The sequence below is a fragment of the Dysidea avara genome, chromosome 4 (genome assembly GCF_963678975.1).
Source record: "Dysidea avara chromosome 4, odDysAvar1.4, whole genome shotgun sequence".
Classification (NCBI taxonomy): domain Eukaryota; kingdom Metazoa; phylum Porifera; class Demospongiae; order Dictyoceratida; family Dysideidae; genus Dysidea; species Dysidea avara.
The window spans coordinates 48673163-48696879 of NC_089275.1; the positions used below are offsets into that span (position 1 = coordinate 48673163).

At 37.0% G+C, this 23717-nt stretch overlaps 1 protein-coding gene and 1 long non-coding RNA gene across 5 annotated transcripts; one reads left to right on the forward strand and one right to left on the reverse strand.

The window, feature by feature from the left end:
• Nucleotides 1-1531: 1531 nt before the first annotated feature.
• Nucleotides 1532-12901, reverse strand: LOC136252600 (uncharacterized). Of its 4 annotated transcripts, none has more exons than XR_010699729.1 (6): nt 12775-12901; nt 9477-9607; nt 7056-7727; nt 5998-6132; nt 2114-2507; nt 1548-1950 (listed from the first exon to the last, which is right to left on the reverse strand). It is a non-coding gene; the product is annotated as an uncharacterized lncRNA (long non-coding RNA). The 4 variants fall into 4 exon arrangements; XR_010699731.1 differs by having other exon boundaries at nt 1600-1950; nt 7626-7727; XR_010699730.1 differs by having other exon boundaries at nt 1603-1950; nt 7593-7727.
• Nucleotides 12902-12985: 84 nt separating this feature from the next.
• LOC136253940 (uncharacterized) lies at nt 12986-23240 on the forward strand. The gene is made up of 12 exons (XM_066046597.1): nt 12986-13204; nt 14937-15085; nt 15588-15759; nt 15915-15941; nt 15986-16033; nt 19394-19435; nt 19629-19664; nt 22854-22883; nt 22936-22965; nt 23018-23047; nt 23100-23129; nt 23182-23240. The coding sequence occupies exons 1-12, from the start codon at nt 13198-13200 to the stop codon at nt 23238-23240; spliced, it is 660 nt and encodes a 219-aa protein (XP_065902669.1). The 5' UTR covers nt 12986-13197.
• The last annotated feature ends 477 nt before the right edge of the window (nt 23241-23717 follow it).

A 23717-nucleotide genomic window follows, 5' to 3' on the forward strand; every position in this document is an offset into this window, starting at 1 on the left:
GCAAATCCAAGTGACTATGAGTCCATGTATTGGTTAGATAAAAATAAGCCAAAATAAGCCTTTTGATCAACCCAAAATGCTTTCAACTATATAGCTAGTTGCTATGAAATTAAAAGTTATTAAATGGAATTTCTAGTGACTGACTGACTGATGCCTTCAGACAAGTGTAACTCAATAACAACTAAGGCTACAGGCTTGATTTTTTCACTGTTCAACATTGCTTCAGCTGGATACCTGCCTTTTGGCATACCGCAGTACGTACAATGCATTCTTCATGGACTTACCAGTGTCCTCCTATGTGTCCCATTCATCTTTGTTGACAGCGAAACGTGTTGATTTGGCTTTTGTGATTTGCTTTTCAAATATATGGTCGTTGTCTACTTTATGCAAAGAAAATATACCAGAGCATTAAATTGACCCTTATCTTAGAGGAGCATATTATTTTTTGAAAGTATTCTAAATACTTATAAACAATTGCATACTCTGACCCTTAATGATCAGACCATGTGGTGACCCACACCCCAAAACAAGGCATAGCTAACCACGCCCCTTAAATATTACAGAATTTGAGACAATCAGTGAGATCAATAAAAGCAGTCACACCCACACATGTATAACATAGTTACGCTACAATAAAAATGTTGACAAACTAGTACAATAAAAATAATAAATGAAATAGCGTTTCAGTGGTATAAAGTAATGAAACAATAATTATGTGGAAAATCCTTACTTTGGCATTGAACAGATGTGGTAACAAGCCAATGTACCACATAGTTATGTTATAATAGCTATACCGTTATTCATCTCTTTTATTTCACTATTATTTTTTATTATTGCTGGAATTAGTTCATTATTGTGCTAGTCCTGTAATAGAACAGTGACTGAGAATTTCAAAATGTGCACCAACAATGTTGAAAAAGAACTTGTCCAGGGTTTACAGGGACCTCCATACCAAACTCCCAAACCTTTCACTGCATCACTGTTGATCAGCTCACTAAATTCTGTCTTGTAAAAATTGTAGCTTAAACGTATATACTTAATAGCAAAAGTTTATAATTTAATTTTGTAGCTCTACCAGTGAGATTCGATAATTGCGAACAGCAGTGCAGACTTCAATTATTTATAGAGTGCACATTTTATTCAAGGATTTCTAACAGAAGTGTATGAAATAGGACTGTTTTACAACTTGGCTGTTTTTGCAAGGATATTTCTACCAACACAATACTTCTGCATACTGGGGCCCAGTCCTGATAAGTAGAAGCTATACATGACGATGACACATACAAGTAAGTATACAAAATGATAATGTGGTAGTGTGAAATAGGTAACAGTGTAACTACCTTCAATCAGGTGATGGGCTATATATATGTCAGTTATTTCCAGATGTTACTCCGCCGGTACCCCTCTAGCATGGGGGTGGACCACTAGATGAGGATGTGATTCTAGTGCATGGGCTAGACGGTGATCAATGAAAATCAAGCCACTATAACTCCTTCTCACAACCATGGTTTCTTCACCTTTCGATTACCTCAGATAGCCAATGTGGTAGAGAACACTGTTAGCCACATGCCATCAACTGATCTGCTCTCCACATACTTTACCACACAATTCATCAGGGTGAACAAGGCTATCAAGGGTATGTCCCACACCAGAGTACCTTATCTGGTCACGAGCATTAGCAACCAAAGCCAGACCAATAACCTGCCATCCCCACATTGGCAAATGCCACTGAAAATCTAATAACAACTTTAAACAAATTCCATACAAACACATATCAACACTGTACACATATTCACAACATTACAACTGGTTGCTTATGAATACACCTGAAGATTACTATGCATAAAAACAGTAATCAATGTTTCCAAATTATTAATTAACTTGATGGCTCCATCTGTATAGACCTATACACGACATCTATAGCCTCCTTCATGAACTGGTCAACACCAACTATGAAAAGAAAATTGAGAACCACATTAAACTGATTTGCACATAAGCCCTGGATGTACATAAGACAATCAAAAACAATAAATTATTTTTATAGAAAGAATTACAGATATTCTTTTCACATCTTTGACTGAACTGTTACAACATATGACATACAAATTCTCACCTAACCCACCAAGTGAGACCATACACCACCAGTTGAGAGCACTCTGGGAAATGCCAGACACATTTGATGATTGCACCTTAAATGATATGGCACGTCATGATAACTGCTGAAGAATCCACACGAGGTGCAAAGGGCTGCACCCAACTATCACAATTCTCCAATTTGTCTGTCCAACAGTAATGACATCACCAACCCCACAAACAGTGGCCCCAGATGTAATAGAAATCATTGAGAGATAGGAAGAAATGAAAGCCACATGACCCTCACAAATGCACTATAACAAGTTGCTTTATCTGTATTGATGGCAACACCATCAATTTTTGCATCTTCTGCATGTGGACTCTCTTTCATTCTCATGATCAGACATAGTGAACCCAAAGAGATGATGAATGACCTAGGAGAGTACATTAAAAATGTGAAAAATAACTATACAAAGATGTACAGATATGCCAATACTAACAGTAAACTTAATACTATCAAAACCCAGGGATTAAATACCATGGAAAGCACATGACACCAAACAAGCAGAATCACCCACCAGCCGTCCAACATATAGTGGAAGCAGAATAATACTAAAGGCGGACCAATACCAGCATCGGCATTGACGCCGATACCAGTGGTATCGGATTATTATTAACACTTTACAGTGACCAGCACTGAAGGTCTACAGCAACATGTGCTGCAGCCTTAGGATTACCTAACCTAATTTCAAGGACTTAGACTTAATGACTGACTTATAGCTGGAAAGATGTAACAGAAAATGGGCCAAAGTAAGGAAAAAAATCCCTCCAGCCCCAGGATTCGAACTGCAGGTCACCCAATGTCTAGTCGGGGCCACATTCAGTCTTCCTGCAGGAAGGATGGATTTTCTTCCTTAAACTTAAAGTATGTATTATTAACACTTTACAGTGACCAGCACTGAAGGTCTACAGCAACATGTGCTGCAGCATTGGATCGGTATCGGTAGTACGAGGTACAGATACCACCAGTAGACACTCACCACTTCTATTAAACCATCTCTAGCTAAGTTTCCAGTAGCAAATAACTTAGTTGGGCTAGTAAAGTAGCAAAAAAAGCCTTTGTTATTCTTTTCCAAGTATTGCTACAATTGCTCTGTTTGTATTCTAATATATTAGAGCATGTGAATCCTGTGTAATTAAATGACAGTGCAAAGAATAAGTTTATGACTACTTGGCTTACTTTCATGAAAAGGTTTGGCTGCAAGGCTGTAACAAACACTGTAGAATTATCGGCCGCCCACGCAATTAATTACCTAATCTGTTTAGACAATGAATATTTGAAACTTGATTGAACTGAGATGAATAACTACTGTGATATTTTAATAGCTAGCTATGTATCACAACAGTAAAATTTCTTAATAAACTTGTCTAGGCTTCAATGCTTAGTATCGGTATCGGAATCGGTATCGGTATCGGTATCGGCAGATAATTTTAGTTCAAATACTCGTATTAGAAGTATTGGTAAAAAGTGGTACCGGTCCATCTCTAAATAATACTATAAGGTTTCAAACAACCACTGTGTGATATGAAATCAATGGTATGCTGTATGCCTACAAACTTGTCTTGAAGGACTGTCTATGAACACACACTTAATTAAAGGAAGCTCATGAAGAAGCAACACAAGTGTAGCAATGTAGATGGTTCGTGTAGTTTTCTATTATGTTCTACCCAATACACAGTCCTAAACATGAAGAAGTTAACAATCTGCTTACTTCAACCTATCGAGATGTGGTTAAAAAACTACAGCTGAATTTTAACACAAAGCCATAGATGCACTACTACAAATCAACATTTTACTCTGACAAGAAAAGAAATAAGATACAATTTAAAGGTAAGTCCATGGTGTGTGTATTATATGTACTGCGGTATGCCAAACACCCATTGGGCTATATAAAATAATTTTAACAGTGAAATAACATAATAATCTCATCTGTTATTGAGTTACAATGCCTAAAGGCATTAATTGATTGTGGAGAAATTTCCACCTACGATTTAATAGCAGCTGCAATTAGATTACACTGAAGATACTTTTTAATTCTACCTATAGAGTAACCAATACTGCTGAGGCACCACAGTGGTATTGCAATACTGATTTTTGGTTGGTGTTTTCTTTTATCATGAAAAAATGCAAACCTTCAACTATAGAGGATACCATACTGCACAATAAATTCCATGCACGTAAGTATTTTAATGAGCTGGTTCTGTTATGAGGGAAATTTTGTATAGGACTGCACCATTGAAAATGAGGTCAGAAAAGCAGACGTACACAGTTATGGTATACTATCCACAATAAAAGGAATAGACAAACTATCAACTAAAGATACTAAATTTTCAACCTAACAATTCACTGACCCTGACATTGTCACACAAGCAGCAGTGATCATCCCAACAGTAAAACTATAGCAATAGGTAAAGAACTTCACACGATATTAGTAAGACCACAGCCTGTGGGTCTCAATGGAATAACAAAGAATGCTACTTGAGATTATCACCATATAGGATGGTTGTGGTCTAAATAAGTTAGACTTCAAAACACAGGGTTCTATGGAATTTAGAAACCCTCAGGCTCTGTAGTATCACATTCTCTTCATTTGGGTGCCACCCCACAACACAGGCAATCAGGTTACAGTGAATTGTTTCTTATAATTATACAAACATAATCACAGTCTTAAAATGGATCTGAATGGGCTAATACCTGTTATGTAGCATAGATGGTATTATGTTACTTATTCTGCTAGCTTTACCAGTATATCAGCTATGTCTATAAACTACATGTATCCTCATGTCTAACAGTCAGGGCAACTGATAGTTGTGTGTGAATTAATTGTAGCTGCTAAAATTAGAATTTCAGAATACACATAGCAACATGGTCAAGACAGTTTACTATTAGTTTGAGTCAAGTCCATGTTCAAGTACACCTTACTGCTGACATCAAGAACTCTATACCATTGTACACATTAAGGTATTTTGTTGGTGCTTTGTGGAGACCACATGTGGTGACCACAGTCCACACCTAAAAAGTTATAATGCTACCTTGAACACTTGCATTGAAGAGTAAAATATCTGATGGTCATTAGCAATATGGATGTCCTCACATTAGTTTATCTGTATACTTGACCTTACAAGCATTACTCTTAGTGGATAATACTATACACGATTAGACCCTTTTGGTGGTGAATTTGGTGAATTTTGGAGGTGTCTAAGTTACTTAGACCCTTTTCATGTTTACTTAGACCCTTTCATGTTTACTTAGACCCTTTTCATGTTTATTACGCGCACCCGGACTGGTAGCGTTGGCAACGCATCGCCACCTGAAAATTAATTTTAAACCCGTAACCTCGCCGTAACCTCGCCCGTAACTATTGTTACCGGTGGAGTAATGGCTTGTTTCTACTAATGAACGCTACATTTCTCTGTTACAAGCAGCTGTCAACAATGTTAAGGTACAACAACTACATAAAGGGTCTAAATAACTTAGACTTCAGACCACAGGGGTCTAAGTAATTTAGTAACCCTCAGGCCCTGTAGTAGCGCCTTCGCTTCGCTCAGGCGCCACGACACAGGGCCATCGGGTTACTAAATTACTTAGACCCCTGTGGTCTGAAGTCTAACTATTACGTAGAAGTTTTAAACTCTAAAATAAAGTCATAATTGGTACGATACTAAATTCTGGACTTTTACATTACATACAAAACCCTTGGGATGATATGGACCTCGAATGCATCTGGAATGTACACAAAACCTGTTCTTCAAAAATTATAGACCATTTGAATACTTTAATTAAAAAAGGATTTATTTGGAATTCAGTTAACAGTTTAGATAACTAACTGGTCTCAGGTCCTATTTGTACACTAATATACCTACCTCTTGGAACATGTAATATGTCAACATCGGTAGCTGAATATTTACTAGTTGGTCATATTTCTGTGGCCACATTCAAGTTGGTGTCACCAGTAGACATGTAGGATTACATCATAAACCAATTCTTCACTTGCTCATCTAGAAGAGAATAAATACAACCAACAGAATGACTACACAGAGAAACAGAACTGTAAACAGATCAAAACTGTAGAGGTGCAAAACTCCTAATGCAGGACTCTTATACAATACACAATTACTGTATGATAATAATGGTAGGCCCTTCAGTGAAGGTCTGTTACAATGCATAAAGTATAGGTTGTCACAAATATACACCAAATGTTAGGCTGATAATCTACCAATACAAAGTATTGCTTGTGACCTACCACATCTCATAATTATACACATATTTATACGTACATACACTACATATAATACACCCAAACACCACCACATACACACCTCTCAGTTAAGTGTACAGAGACACAACCAAACACATCTGATGTACACACATTATACCATATAATACACAAGGTTTCACATTCGTACGTACTGTGCAGTTTCTTCACTATACACAATGAAGGACAAAAGTGAGCCCATGATGCATACATTGTACAAACTGGGTTATGCCGAAATTCACTGGTCAAGCTGAAGTGGTGTCTAACAGTAACATAATCACCTTAGCCATTATCAAGTTACACTTGTCTGAAGACATTAGCATACACAGTTAGCAGAAAATTCCACTACATAAAAATAATAAAATTTCTTAGCAACTTGTCAGAAGCATTTTGAAGACACTTTTGTACTTAGCTATATAGTAACTCATCAATACTGTCAAGGCACAGTGAAGGTACTATGAGAATGGTTTTTGGTCATTATTTTATGTGAACCTCCATGATCCTTAATACACAGTACTACTGCACCCATACAATACTTAGTACGTAGCAACTACAGTAGAGATGGAAATTTTTGCAGATAGAAATTTTGCTGCTTCATAGTTTAGTTTACCAGAAATGTGTACCCTCATAATTAGTTTGATGAAACTTTATATTGTGTATTCTTACATGCTATCCCATTTCTTTTACAAGGTGGTAATTCACAGTAGCGGATCATGGCTTCTCTGTGACTACGTAGCTTTCATAGTTATTGTCCATACTTTCTGTAGTGATTGTTGAGACGCTTCTAATAATGTTCTTCATTTGAAATGTTAGTGTTATGGGCTGAACATAGTTGAAAGTGAACAGTAATAGCTTCTTCACTTCTCAGTAGTACATGTGTGGACCATGTGTTCAAATTTTATGGCATGCCTAGCAGTATATACATGAGTTCACCATAGCTAGTCATAATATATTTATGGTAACAAACAAGTACTAGTTCAATTAGGGGTCATATGTAATGAAACAAGTAGGATACACCTACAGGTATACTAGTGAACATTTAATCCACAGTGTAAACGACCTTGATCACTTTCTGTGATCCCTATTAAATCAAATTTGTACTTGCTCAAATTGAAGCCACATCATTTTAGTGGTGGGATGATTGTAAACTGATGTATGGTGTGGCGGTTAACTAAGTAACTGTTATGGTAAATAGCTCATTACCTAGACCAGTCCTGGAGAGTATGGCACACATACCACCAGAAGATGTGTCCTCAATAATTACATGACAGTAGCAGTAACCCCAGGACCTCAGACACATCATGGAGTAGTCCTCCAGTAACACTGTGTGTAGTTACTCTAATAAAATGTACACATGAGCAGACACTCAATGACTGGTTAACAGATTATCAAATGTGTATGTAGCCATAATACATATCCCATCTCAACCACCTGTACAAATTGTGACTATATGTTTAGTGAAGTGTAATACATATTATGATATTTCAATTGTACAGTAATATGATACAGTAATGTTGGCATATTAATAGTCCAGCTGTGAGTGTGATCCTACAAATGACATGGCTTAAGGTAACGTCAATATTAATGGTGGTGACAATGAAATGACTGCAATGATATTAATGTCGTTATAACACATCATTATTAACAGCAATTCTTTCGGTTATCACTTTGAATATTACACATTTCTAACAGTAGTCATTTTAAAGTCACACCCCTATCCACACCAGGGTTGTTATGGTCTACACACACATTATTCTACAAGAGTATTGTGTAAACAAATAGTGTTGTACATTCAGGTTGACATGTGAATACTGAAACAAGTTGAACTCCACTTGTACCGCAATACAAGTTAACACTCAGTTATCCAAACTCCAATTGTCTCAAACAATACTAAAGGTGCTCACAGAAGTGAATAGTTGAAGCTCATTTGTTTATATGCAAAGCTCCATTCAAATACTCTAATAGAACATACACTCACATTTGAAACACTTTAAATAAACAGTCATTTCAAATTCCAATAAACAAGGGTACAGACAAATCATGGTTGGATAAGCAAGGGTCTACTGTACTTGTGTATGTTCTATTAGACTGTTTTAACAGGTTGAAGTCTGCTACATGTGAATATTCTGAAAATGTGAACACAATCAAGCACCGAATAACTGATTATTTATGGAACCACTTTTCTAACAATTTCAACTCCGCAAGAACCTGCACATTTTACATTCTATGCCCATGCTATTGATGTTCCAAAGAACCCATTCCTACAACTAAATGACTATTTAATTTTCTTATATTTTCACTCACTGATGTTAGAACTTGTTGCTGGCATGCATGCTGAAGGGCATGCACACCAATAATTTTAATTGTAATTATGTACATGAATGCAGTAAAGCTATAAAAATTAATAAATAAAAATTCTCACTTAACAAGGTGTTACCAATTATATGGTTTACATGATCACAAGTACACCACTTTTCATCAGGTCACTCATAAGCCAATACACTTTTACAGTTTAGTAGTTGACTAGTCCACTTCACACACACATACAGTGAAACTCATTAATAGCACTACCTGTGGGACCAAACAATGTGGCCTCAATAATGAGGTGGTCTTACTGATGAAATCATGAAGTACACCTTAGTTATGTATATTGGGACCTATCAGAGGTGGCCATGACATGTAACAGTGTTCCTTATATAAAAAACTGGACCGTAAATCACATAACACACACACACACAAAGCATACAGCAGCTGTCTGAAACAAAGGTATTGCAGCCCGCACTTGGATTCCTGTGTACCACTCAGGCGCTTGAGTCTTGTGCAGGAAAATCCTCATGGGGCAGGGCTAGTAACCTGCAGGAGGACTGTCCAAGTCTCACAGAGTGAGGTTGCAAAACCCAAAGTTCCCAACACTGCTAAATGAGAATAGGACAGTTGGGCATTTACTTTTCCAGTACACACCAGGTGCCCATTGATGTTACAGCTGGGTGGGCTGTAATACACTACACACAAACGCACACACACACATCAACATAAACTTATATAAGTTTCTCTACTCTCTCAATGAGTAAGGTACAAGGAGATTACCAGAAGATGTGCTTGATCCATCTTGATGTTGTTAATCACCATCTGTTCCATTAGGATGACTGTCCATAACTGTTTCCCTCATTGTTCTGTACCTCTAGCACCTTTAAGGTGAACACAGTGTTGGACATGCCCTGAGGACAACAGGTAGTAATTAGTTATAACACAGAACAACTAACAGAACACAATGCTGACACTACACAAACACAACTACAGTGTCACTTGTTGAAAGAATTGTCATATAATAGTGACTGGTACAGACAGGCATTCCTGTCTAGTGACACTACCTCATTTACAAATGGGACCAAAAAGAGCCTGTGTAATGATGTCATCTGATCAGTGAGGTCATGAGGTACAAATAGTGGTTTACATTCAAGTTGAAATATGATCACTGAAACAGCTCAACCACCAACATTAACTGAGGCCACAATAATTGTGTACGTTCTATTAGAGTGTTTTGTGAACAATTGTGTATGACCACAAAATCAAATCGCAGTATTGCTGCATTTTGGCCGTACGACATGAGTAAATACTGGGGCGAAAGTCACAAAACGAAAGTTGCACAATTTCTTTTTGTGTCAGGGTGAATAACCCCAGGGACGATTTTCCATTTACCATTTGTGTGTAATAGACGCCTTAGTAGAAATATCATCTCCACAGCCTAAACATCAACTGCCCATAGAAATTAACTGATTGAAACCCTTAAAACATCACTGTGTGATTGAATCCTTCGCTGTTCGATATGTTTGCTAACGCAAGCCGCAGTGTAATTACGCATTCCTAAACACAAGTCCTGAATGCTAGACAGACCAGACCCTATTATCGGGATGCTTGTATAAGCACCTAAATAGGGTCGGTGGTGCCAGACTAGTCACTAATTGTGTAATCAGTCACTATTGATTATTTGATTACCATGAGGTGACTATTAATAATGATATAATGATAGCTCATTTTATCGCTTCAAGGATGATGGGAGGACCACACTAGTAGTCAGTGCTATTGTATTGCGAGTGCATAAACCGAGGGGTAGGTAACAAGTCAAAATTGTCTACAAAGTTTCAAAGATGACTGCCCATATTTCATCTTTCAGAAATATGACTGCCCAAATTTCATCTTTCAAGAGAAATTTCAGTTAAAATTTCCTTAAAATTCATTAATTTCAAAATTAGTAAATCCATAATTTCAGACTCTCAAATCTCATATTTCAAACTGTATAAAATTCAGGCAATATTTCATCTTTCAGAAATAATTTCAGAGATGATCTATGAAATTTCAGGTCATTATCTACCCCTCAGTATAAACAGTGGAATAGAACGATGGAATGAATTTGTTTGAAGTCTCGATGTCATTCTTACACCCAAAAATAGACATACAATTTCCCAGGTCACCTTTTACATTTTGGTACCTCAACAAAACTGAACTTGTTTACAAACTTAACAAAGTCAATTATACACACAATTGTAGTTTGATATAATGTTGGGAATCCCAAGAAAACCTTCTGCTGTATATAGCACATGACAAAGTGGAAAATCATCAATTATAAAAGTTAGCTAGCTGATCACATGTATTGTAATCAGTATACATAGAGAGACATATCTATGTAATAGTTAGAGACCTACAAAGTAGCCTAAAATCTGACCTCAGATCTTCTAAATTTTCTGGAGGCATGTCTTCAGAGGCACTATATAAATTTTCAAACACCTCCTTTAAATATCCTAGATCCGCCACTGATTCCCCTTGTAGAATGATACTGATGAAACCCAATACAAACAGAAATGAAGTCAATAAGTTGAGGAAACTTTAACCATGTAATACAAAATTATTGCATTCCGTAATATGGTCACATTTTTGTAAGTGATAGATTAAAAAGTGAACAGTCTAATTTCATACCCACTGAATACAAGTTACATGGTACAGAAGGAAGGAAGGAGGGAATCCACACCAGCAAAATATAGTTCAGATAAGATATTCATTAGAAGCTTGATGATATTCCACAGGTAGTTCCTTCTTGTTGCAATTCACAACGTGAATGTACTATGATATCTGGTTTCTGTACAACCATCTACACATTCAGAGCCACCACAAGAGTTAGGAGAGCAGACACTCTGACTCAGGTAACAACGTAGACGATTTGCAGTTATACGGAAGCCAGCCTTTACATGTATCACAACTTGGTCAACACCACTTTAGCTGACCATCAAACACTCTTTGTTTGATGTGATATTTTAAAATAAAAATACAAAACAGTATGTAATAAATGGACTTTAAAAAGAGCCTCTATGACCTGCACAGCAATGGACAAATTTCATAATAATGAAAAAATCAACCGTTGCTCCTAGCAACCTAAATTTTACATTATTTGTAGGTGTCAATGTCTTAAGTCACCTCTCCAAGTTTTATAAAGATAGCATATATAACTCATGAGATATGACATTTTTGAAGTTACAATTTTCCCATACATTGTCAATGAGAGGGGCAACAGTTGCTCCTTCTCGGTAATCACACAAATCATGGGATTCAAAGAATGTCATATCTTATGACCTATATACACTATCCATTTATAACTTGGAGAGATTATTGTTGACATTCCACCTACAAATTATGAGATATATGTACTTGTGAATTTTTGGTTTGGAATACCTCATTTTTGTAACTGCCCAGAAGGGGCAACTGTAACCCTCTCACATAGATATGTATGGAAAAACCGCAATTTTCAAAAATGTCATATCTTATGACATATATATGCTATCCTTTCAAAATTTGGAGACGTTACTTTAGATGTTATCACCTAAAAATAATGGGAAATTCAGGTTGCTAGTGACAACGGTTATTTCTATATGCTATAAAGCCTTATTATGGAATTTGTCTATTGGCACCTCAAGAGGTGCCTCAGCAACTGGACAATACAAACTGGACTGGGCACCACAAATACTTGTATCTGTAGATCTGTTAAATGAGAAAAGTTTAATTTACATCTCAACCATCCCATATTTTTTCCCAGGCTAGATAATCACTACTCCATAAGAAAGGCTATGCTTAACACACAAGATTCTCTTATGGCAGCATCACCCAAAGGGCTGTACAATGAACGGCACACAATATTTCTGGTGTCATGTGCATATTGGAACAACACATGATCATCAATCACAGAAGGAAGGGTATTCTTATAAATTACAAACAGTAAAAGCCAATAAGGCATTGCCTTGAATACACCCCTCTCTCATTAAATTTCATGATGAAAACTGTCTCTATATACACTGAGGAGCTAGGCGATGGACTATACTTCTATATTAAAACATACTTTGCCTCGCATACTGAGAAATATAGTCCTGGAGGAGGAGAAATCGGTGGCAACTTTATCATCCGCAGACCCAGCTGCCCCTGTAGCAGTCCTGCAGATGAGCTGTAGACGTCGCCATAGATACATGAATATGTGATTGTGGGTTGGAGTTGTGACTCAAGATTGTTCGATCGTGACGAGGATCGTGACGAACTGGCGAAGCGATATATGCAACCTAATATCATTCTTATTTAAACGAAATACGTATATAGAGATTTCCGCGTTATTTCTACCTATTTGGTGTAAGTATTATCTCGAGTAGTGTACGAGAGTATTCGGTAGGTATCTTTGGATCGAGTTTGTTTCCACAGGCAGAGCGCAGACCTAGTTCCACAATCGAAAAGACGATACTGAATTGGCGGTTGATTGTGATCCTTTTTCTAGATGCCTGGTACGTCTGTATATTATTATTATATCGAAACTTTTGACGTTTTTCTCTACAAAGAGAGCAAAATTTTGCTGTTATGTGTGTTATTGAGCCTAGTAACAATGTATCAGTGTGTATTGGATTAGTAGTCCCAGTGATCGGCCCTCATCTGCCTAAAAAGAGCGCCTGGGTAACCAACTATTGGTTGGTTGGTCACTTAATAGCTGCCATCTAGAGTCCTGCTCAGTGCTAGTGTCTGGGGATTAGGCCACTCCAAGTAAATAATCTGTTTCCCGTCCACCGCCCGCATCTAGTTACTGTCAGCTCTAAATATTCTATTCCGTATTCTTCCATTATTTTCCTTACATACTGACAGGCTCAGTAAAAGCCAGGGTCAGCAGTGCTATCAAGTCGGCACAAACTTCACGTTAGTGCTATTTTTGCAACTTAACTTGAAAGGGAAGGAACAAGGTTAAGCATGCTTTTATGCAGCTTTTTATGGTTGTGCCAGGCAAATAATGGCTTGAAAAGCTGCCAATCGTATAATGAAATAATGGAAATGGACCGCCTGCCCGAATGCAAATATGCCTGAGTCCAGGACAGGAAACAAAAAATTTATTTGGAGTGGCCTTAGCTGTCTTAACCAGGACTGCATTAATTGTCCTGCTAAAAGGTCAAGAATGGTGCTTTTTAACACCCTTCCTGAAAATCCAAGGGAAGCCTGTGGACTTGTGGCTGTCATTTTTAATGACCAGTATTGGAGTTAGACATTCTCTTTTATTATTTATTCTTGATATTATATGGTTAAAGATCAATAGAATTTGTGTGCATGCACACAAACAAAATGTCAAATTCTCCCAGGGAAGGAGTGACTAGGTGCCAGTAGTATGCAATTTTTTTGAGAAAGTGATCAACCAGTAAAGTCTCACCAGTTTCTGACTGATCAATACTAAGTAGTAAAATATCAAAAAAATGTACAGAGCTCAAAATAACAGCCTGTCTTTCCAACCCAAATCAACAGTGACCAACTGAATTACAAATGGTCTGACATTGTGACTTATAAAGATAAACTTTAAAAAGCATTATGTATATGTAAGCTGCATACTATTGTGTACCGATGGCTGACCATTTGCATGCTGGTCTGTAGAGACATTGTATTGAGCACTGATGCAGTGGCTGAATATAATTATATTGTAGCTTTTATACTTGTGAATGAACATTGATCATTAAACTGTTAACGCTATGCTGGATTTTAATAATTGCAGTACATACGTACTATACTGTATTGTTTTGGTTTTCGAAAGGTTTGGTATAAGATGAATGTTAATAAGAACAAACATTTAAGTTTTCATGGGTAAACAACTCAAGCATAGTTTTTGAGGTGGCTAGAATTTCCCACATAGCTAACTAGTGAGTAGAATGAACAAGACTTTCTTCAAACTCGTTGGTACATACTGCAATATACACGCGAGTTACTTTAAACGTGTAGGCAATGTACACGCGTGTTTCCTTCAACCTGTGCACAGATACACTCGACTACCAGTGAAACGATAGATCCAATCTGTACCATATTGTAAGGTTGATTTCTGGTCTAATTTATATTGTGAAAGTAAGCCTCCATGATCCCTATTATACGGTACTATGATATGACATCTACATTGATAAGAATTTATTGTGACAATTTTTGTACACTGTTGGTTTATATTATACAACTGTTGGTTTATATTATACACATCATCTCGCTTTGTTTTGGTAGCTTTGATGAAGACATGTGCACACTGTGGTACTCGGTGTTATCCAAGATGTCACTTTTGTGACTTCTGTAAGACAGAATTCCCAAAACGTGCTCCAAAGATAAAGCAAATAAAGCACGCGTATAAAGCGTGGGCTTGTTTGCGTCAAAAGGTACATGCACATTTGTGTTCTCATACATGTATGTATATGTTGATATTCAGATTACAATGTGCACACCTCTGTAAACAAATACATCCAGGACTAAACCTGTTTTCAAAAATGCTATGTTTTGCAAAAAGCTACTGTATAAGTACGTAGTTGATTTGGTTGCATACCTTTATAACACACTGCATGTTAGCTAATCCTTCATTGTGTTGTTTTTATGTAACTTACAGTACATTGAAATTCATATGGGAATGGGCATACTTATTCTCTTTGTTCAAAGGCTCCCAGTATCCTATCCACCTCTCAAGAAATAGTGTAAGCTCACATTCCACTAGATTTTGAGTGTGGTTAAAACTCAACTATGGACAAATAAATGGTACATGTCAACAACTGATAGTAGTCCATGGTTCTCCAGTACCATAATATTAATGCTGATTATATTGGGTGGCAGCTAGCTGTGTTTGCATACATACATGTTGGTATGAGTTCACATATGTATATTATGTAGGCATTGATGATGAACAAATCCTGTGGGGCTGATTTTTTTATCCTCATGCACAAAAAAAATGATAAAAGGGATACATGGTATCACCTGACTTCTAAGGGAGCTGGCAAGGCATTTGCAAAGAAGTTCAAAACTATCAGATATTACTGGAGGCGTTTCGTCAAAGCTTATTTGCGTATGTTATTCTACATTGCACTTTTAATATTCTACAGTGTACTTTTGTGCATAGGGTATTGGTATGTAGCACAGTGTGTTATGTTACACAGTAACCTTAATTTTACATTGCACTTGCATTGTACATATGGCTATAATGAATGTCCATTCTTGCAGGACTTCATAATTCCGAAAATCAAACAGGTACATAAAGTCCCGAGTTATCACAATGCTTATGCGCATAGCAGACACAACTGATGATGAGGAGGAAGAAATTATTGAAGATGATGGCATAGGTTTGTGTGTGTTGTATGTGTGTGTGTGTGTTTTGTGTGTGTGTGTGTGTGTGTGTTTTGTGTGTGTGTGTGTGTGTGTGTGTTTTGTGTGTTGTGTGTGTGCATGCGTGCGTGCATGCGTGCGCGCGTGTGTGTGTGACGGAGTGACTGTGTGTGTGAGAGTGTGTGTAAAGTGTTTCACGTACATTTTGGGTTTGTCCATACTTCAGGGATGTAGCCAGGATTTTCTGGAAGGGAGTTTGGATTTGGAGCCCTGTCTGTCTACTGAATAGTAAATAAAATTTGAATTGAAATGTCTTCGGAAGGCCAGGGTGCTTTCCTTTATCAGTTTTTATCAAAAAGTATACAATATGTTTCCTTAGGCTATAACATTAAAAGTGCTGTTTACACTATATGCCTATTTTAGTACTAATTTTTTTTTTTTCTGAATTACGTCAGACACTAATCTTCACTTCCAGACTGGTACTCTTGGATGAGCATATGTACCGTATTTACTTGGTTAACGCCTTGGCTACTATAGCCGAGTTTAAAGTACTTAAGGGCAGCCATTATTTAAGGGTAGTGGTTATTTCTTAAGCAGCTCTTAGAGTGCGACGACTATTCAGTATAGCACTGTTTTTATAGGATGAGTATGTATACTAACTTTACATTTAGTAACTCTAGCACATGTCAACGCAATGTGCATTAAAAGGAAACAGTAAATGTGTACTTTAGTGATCACTTTACCTTCTCCACTGCTCCAACAACATCACACTCTCTATCTCTCTTGTGTAAACAATCCATAGGTATTCCTTGTAAATTGTATCGATTATGTGTAACTCCATTCACTCCATCTCCCACTGTGCCACTTTTAAACAGCTTTTGTATAAGTTTCTTTGTTTTACGTAACCTTTTTCTTGTATGTAGAATAGATTTCTAACTTATGTACTCAATTTGTTTTTGTAATGTTGAGCTATTATGTGTTCTTGTTTTTGTATTAATTGTTGTTTTTGTAGGTACCCCTTGTTGCCTCCAGGCTCCTGTACCAACGTTGAAACCGGGTCACTACTGCTGACCCGGATGACCCACTGACCCGGATAGCAATCTGGGTCAGACCCAGATTTGACCCGGATGTGACCCGGATTGACCCGGATTAATTAAAGCCGAGACGTATTTCGGCTAGTCTCAAGCGAGCGAACGAGTCTACATTTTGAGCGTTCGATTCGTGTTGAGTAAATATTGCAACTTCAGCCTAGCTGTAGGTTGAAGACCAAAAAAAAAAGGTCTTCACCTACTGACAATAGCTACCCCTCACCATAGATACCCTCAGTTTCGTGCTACATACTAACAAATGGGCGTGGCTGAGCGTATGTTGGTAATGCGATAAGTGGGCGTGGCTCACGAAAGAGCTACGCGATAGCGTTTATAAGTTTCCACGTCGTCAAACGAACAATTTCGTTTCTCACATGATCCAATCCGGGTCAGACCCGGATAAATTGTAAACCGGGTCAGACCCGGAGAAAATGTGACCCAGATGACCCGACCCGGTTTCAACGCTGTCCTGTACCCCCTTACCTTGTGGTTAAACCAAATAAATAAATAAAATAATCCCTAGACACATTATGTAGACTAGAATAACTATTGTTCTTTCTTTACTGAGAACAATACTGCGTTATAGTATACTTCAGTTTCCTGACCCAATAATAAGCAGAAAACTCCTTAGAATAATCAAGGACTGTGTGTATATGCTCTATTTTTAAGGCACAATGCAGCCACTATTCAAGTCTGGCGACTATTAAAGTCCGGTGTTTAACCAAGTAAATAATTATGGTATTTAATATAAAGAAACACTCTGATCTGTTCCAGTCACTTTTGGGCCAAAATTTTCAACCTTATTGACAGGTGGCTACATCACTTTGTACATAAATCACACATTTAGGGGTTATCAAGTTGACTGGCTTTTATACTGGTGACCTTATTACACAGTGAGCTTATTATTATTAACAAGGCATCTAGCAACTCATAAGGCAAACCCTTATTGCAACCAGAAAAGGCAACGCCATGGATGAGTTGTTACTGTGGCATGAAATGAAGGCTATACTCACTACTTTGTTTGGCCTCTAGCTTTGTGACTCTGGTTAAGACAGGCAAACCAAAGGTGGATTTTTGTCTATTTTATAGCTCACTGGTTCAGTTTTAATGCTGGATTTGATGGTAGATGCACCAAGACTCTTCGTTTTTCTTCACATGTGATATTTTTTTAACAGCAGAAGTTTGGCCCGCACCATTCATTTTAGGAAAAGCTATACTAAACAATACTACCGTACTGTTTGATAGATAATATTGTGCATACAGATACCCCACAGCTTAAAGAAATATTAATGTGTCTAACTATAATAATAATAGCAGTCAAGCACATCATTCAATAAAGTCAAATTAGAAATTTTAATCTGTAAGACTTTCTTGAATAATGCATTTCAACAAAAGTAATGAAAAAACCTATAATGTTTAAATAATTTTAAACTGCACAGGCGCCTGGTTTTTAGCAAGTTGTAGGGTTTGATAAGGATTTTGCTTCTTATCTTCATAGACTTTCAGCAGCTGTTCACAGTTCCCTAGTGGGAAACTATAGCTGTACTTCAAAGTTCCTTCTCACAACCAAGTATTCAGTATGTGTGTACATATAGGATGTATGTAGCTGGCTATTTATTTTATGATGTATATGTGTGTTAGTGCTGAACAGTTTTAATATCTCATAGATGGTATGATATTGATACTTGATACTGCGGTATAACTATATTATTGGTATTCCTTAGATGCCATTTTAGACCTCTACTACTAGATCCAGATACAAAAGTACAAACTTTAAAGCATTTGTACTCAAGATGTAATTGTATCACAGCAGCTTAGTTATAGCTAGACACCACATACCAGGGTCTTTAAGACATAAATGCTGAGTAGGAGGTATTAGAATAAAGCAACATAGAATAGCCAAGGTTTCTGTTGTGTCATTCTATCACCTGCTACAAACCGTTTATGCCACAAAGATGCTAGTGTTTGGTGTCTAACTGTTTTAGAAAATGGTCAGCCCGGGGTAGATATGCCTTAATGTGCCTCTCAGCTTTGCCGAGTCAGTGAAGGGTTTACAGAAGACTGTACAGAAATCTCTGCTCAAAAATGTACCTGCCTTCTGAACTCGCTTCTAAATACTGAGCCAGACATTTTACTGTGGTTACAAATACAGTAGTAAAAACTATTATTTTAAATCTACGGTATTGCAGTGTTAAGACATTAAACAGTATCAAAAACAGACCACGGATATTGCTCAGCACTAACGTGTGTATATCATTCACTATGTTGTTGTCCTGGGAATGGTTATAGCTGAGTATCAACATGAAGATGATGATGTCAGAACTCAGGATGGTACGTATATCATTTTTATGTATGCATGTAGTTATTTTGATTGCTTTCTAATGGGTTTCAGCAAGTAAGGTATAATAATATGGACATAAAGACAAGAGTGTGTAGAATCGAGTCATTGATTGTGTACGAATACTTTTTGTTAGAGAGGTTGTGTGCATGTGTGTGTAATTTTGGTTTTGTTGTAAATCTTTAGGAGATCAAGGTGGTGACTTGCCAGAGGACATGGATGGTATGCTTGTTGTGTATTTTACATTTCAAACTTTCTAGAGTTTGCTTTGCAGAATCCAAGAACAAAATGGTGTGTATTTTCAAAAATCTGTTATCTAAAAATTTTAATCACTGTATAAACTGATTGGTAGCTTGGAATTATTTTTTATTTGACAAAATCCAGCTTCCACACTCAAAACATCATTATATGAATCAAGGTACAGTATATAACTTTACAATGCCTATGTACATAGGGCTATATAGACAAATATTTCACAAAAAAAATCTAAGCTGTTACTGTATGGGCCAAATGTGATGCTTAAAATGTGTCCAGTTTGGCAGATTTTTTTTCTTTTTCTGTTGGTGGGATAATATTTTATTTATTTATTCATTAAGGCTTTACAGCATAAGTGCTGAAGGTCTGTAGGACACCTGGTCCTATAGCCTGTTTAAAGTTGTTGCAGAAAGTATATCATACAGTGCAATTGTACTGTATAGTAAGGACCACAAAGGTGTGGGTGTGGCCCATGAAAAAGCATCACCCAAAAACTGCCTCACTTTTACCTGACGACATTGAAGCAGTATTGTTTAGATAAAAACAAGCTTTCAGATCTGACCCGGAATGCTTTCAGCAAGTTGCTATGAACTTTTTTTTAAATTACAAAACGGAATTTTCTACTGACTGACTGACTGACTGATGACTTCAGACAAGCATAACTCAATAATGGCTAAGGCTATGGGCTTGATTTTTCCACGTTGCTTCAGCTGGACACGTGCCTTTTGGCATACTGCAGTATGTACAATGCATTCTTCATGGACTTACCAGTGACCTCCTTTGTGTCCCATCATCTTTGCTGACAGCGAAAGGTGTTGATTTGGTAGTAGCACCCCTTCATAATGGAACAAATCATCAGTATTTTTCATAGTGGCTACTTTGATTGGAGATGCTTTTTGAATAGTTCTTGATTCATAATGCTGTGTAATGGGTTGAACATAGTGAACAGCAAAGCATAATGAATATCTCACTTTTCAGGCAATAATTAACAGCTGGGGTGCGCGGCACCATTAAGGCAGGATACATGGGTTCACCATTGAAATAAAAAGTTAACAAACAAGTACACAAAAAAATTGGAATTTTCAACTGACCATAACACATCAACAAAAAGTACTGAAACAAGCTGGAGTAGTACACGATATTAAATCACTGTAAAACAATAAAAATTCTACTGTGCTCAAGATACCATAATGGAAATGCACAGTAGGGATATTCCACTTATTGTTTTACTGTGATTTAATATCATGCACTATTCCAACTTGTTTCAGTACTTTTTATCGATGTGCTATGGTCCCTACTCTAGTTGAAATGTCAATTTTTTTGTGTACTTGTATAAGTGGGCTAATTGTGGGAGTGAGAAGAACCCATGGCTTGTGCTTGTGCTAAAATCACTCTGAATTGATGAAGTATGATGTCCATCTCTGTGCACAGAAATCATACCTCCTCTTTGCTGCACAAAGAAGGTGGAAATTGAGTGCAGCAATTCATTTGTTGTTTATATAGTGAATGTGAGTTTGTGTACGTGGAAGCTTGGTTTCTCACATTTCTGAGCATAACCGGCCGTTTTCATGCATTCATTTTATTGCTTCTTTGTTATCTACGTATAGTATCAAAGGAGTGGACAGCCAAAGTTTCAGTCTTTTGTATAGCATCTGAGTTATAGCACTAGACAATTGGAACAGGAATGTGCAGCAACGATACAGCAAATAAATTGCAGGCACTTGTTTAATCAATCATCATAACTCACAACTGAAACAAGCATGGAGACAGGCTTTGGCTCAGTCTGTTCACCATGAACTGGCACATCGATCAAGGTGTAGTGTTTCCCCTGTATATCTCCATGTGGACAAAGAAGAAGGCCTTTCCACAATTAAATGACAGCAGAAAACTTTATTTCTACCGCATCATAAATAAGCGCCATAGCCCAAGTACCATGAGCTGTACATACAAACACAAAAATGTAATGTAATATTGCAAGGCTATCAGGGAGGTGAAAGCAGAGATGTTGTAACATTGGTGAACTGCTGAAACATTAATGACACAAAATAAGGATTTTCTTATGAACAGGCAAACCTGGTGGTGTATAGGTTTTATTGGTAGTGTATATACCAATGCAATTGAAACATACAAAAATGTTTATGTACCACACGAATTTTACCTAGTTTATTTCAATATGTTTTTTTCTCGGTTTTTATAGCAAAATAGAATTTTGCGAAAACAGTTGATTTTTGCACAGCTGGTCACAAATGTAATATTAAAGCAAATCTTCCAAAATTTGAAACTCTAATATTAGTCCTCCAAGTAAAAGAAAACGTCCTTCAATAGTGTTACAGTACAGTATTTTTGAAGAGAATTGGTCTTGTTTCTAATTTAATAGTTACAGTGTAAAATTATACCCCACTCTGTTTTGTAAACATAAAGTATTTACCTTGTACTGTACTTAGTGGCTTTATTCGTCTTTCTTGTACATTACTCAGTAGAATTCATCAATTGATAAGTGATGATAATAAGGTAAATTGCAATTGGTAGACTATAAAGGACCAAGAAGCTAATAGCTATACATTTAATTACTAGCTGTATCACTAACCGTAGTAAGTAAATACCATTACTGTATGGGTTTAAAATTTATAGTAGTACACTGGTGATACACTTAATTATTGTGTATAACATTACTGGCATATATGCTTTCAAAATGGATAAATAATTTTTCACTGGTTTCTCAGGTTTTTGAGCTAACAGCAACAGTGAAATACCAACATATGTACATGTGTACTATACTTGTGGGTTGTAATTGCTGTCTATATACTGTAGACTGTAGTCAGCAATGTCACACAATAATTTACACACACCATCAAGAATATACTCTTAATACCATATAGCAGGTTTTTTCCAATGGTCTCAATTTTTTGTGGATAAGCTACTACCCATGAAAAATCTCTCTCATCCCTACTCCCTGAAATGTGCAGCTGGCATTCTTCTTAACACATAAAGATTTAAAATTTCTTCCTCAAAATTTTTGAATCTTGGTGATACACAAAACTTTCTCCTCTTGGTGAAATCCTTCTATTTGGTACTATGTATGCCTGCAATTTCTCATACCAGTGGTAATAATTTAAAAAGCTCAGTAATAATGATATACTCTATATTTCACCCTAGTAACTAATCCGGCAGCTCCCCATACTAGTGGTAAGTGTGTAATGGTAAATGCTCAGTAATAATGATATACATCTCACCCTAGTAACTACTCCAATAGCTCCCCGTACCAGTGGTAAGTGTGTAATGGTAGATGCTCAGTGATAATGATATGTATCTCACCCTAGTAACTACTCCAACAGCTCTCCGTACCAGTGGTAAGTGTGTAATGATAAATACTCAGTAATAATGATATACATCTCACCCTAGTAGCTACTCCAATAGCTCCCCGTACCAGTGGTAAGTGTGTAATGGTAGATGTTCAGTAATAATGATATGTATCTCACCCTAGTAGCTACTCCAACAGCTCCCCGTACCAGTGGTAAGTGTGTAATGGTAGATGCTCAGTAATAATGATATGTATCTCACCCTAGTAGCTACTCCAACAGCTCCCCGTACCAGTGGTAAGTGTGTAATGTTAAATGCTCAGTAATAATGATATGTATCTCACCCTAGTAGCTACTCCAACAGCTCCCCGTACCAGTGGTAAGTGTGTAATGTTAAATGCTCAGTAATAATGATATGTATCTCACCCTAGTAGCTACTCCAACAGCTCCCCGTACCAGTGGTAAGTGTGTAATGTTAAATGCTCAGTAATAATGATATGTATCTCACCCTAGTAGCTACTCCAACAGCTCCCCGTACCAGTGGTAAGTGTGTAATGGTAAATGCTCAGTAATAATGATATGTATCTCACCCTAGTAGCTACTCCAACAGCTCCCCGTACCAGTGGTAAGTGTGTAATGGTAAATGCTCAGTAATAATGATATGTATCTCACCCTAGTAACTACTCCAACAGCTCCCCGTACCAGTGGTAAGTGTGTAATG

What these genes read in the sequence shown, in the direction of transcription:
- LOC136253940 (XM_066046597.1), top strand. An exon ending in TGATGTCAGAACTCAGGATG is followed by an intron (nt 19,436 to 19,628) that starts GTACGTATATCA and finishes GTAAATCTTTAG; the next exon opens with GAGATCAAGGTGGTGACTTG. An exon ending in CTTGCCAGAGGACATGGATG is followed by an intron (nt 19,665 to 22,853) that starts GTATGCTTGTTG and finishes ATTTCACCCTAG; the next exon opens with TAACTAATCCGGCAGCTCCC.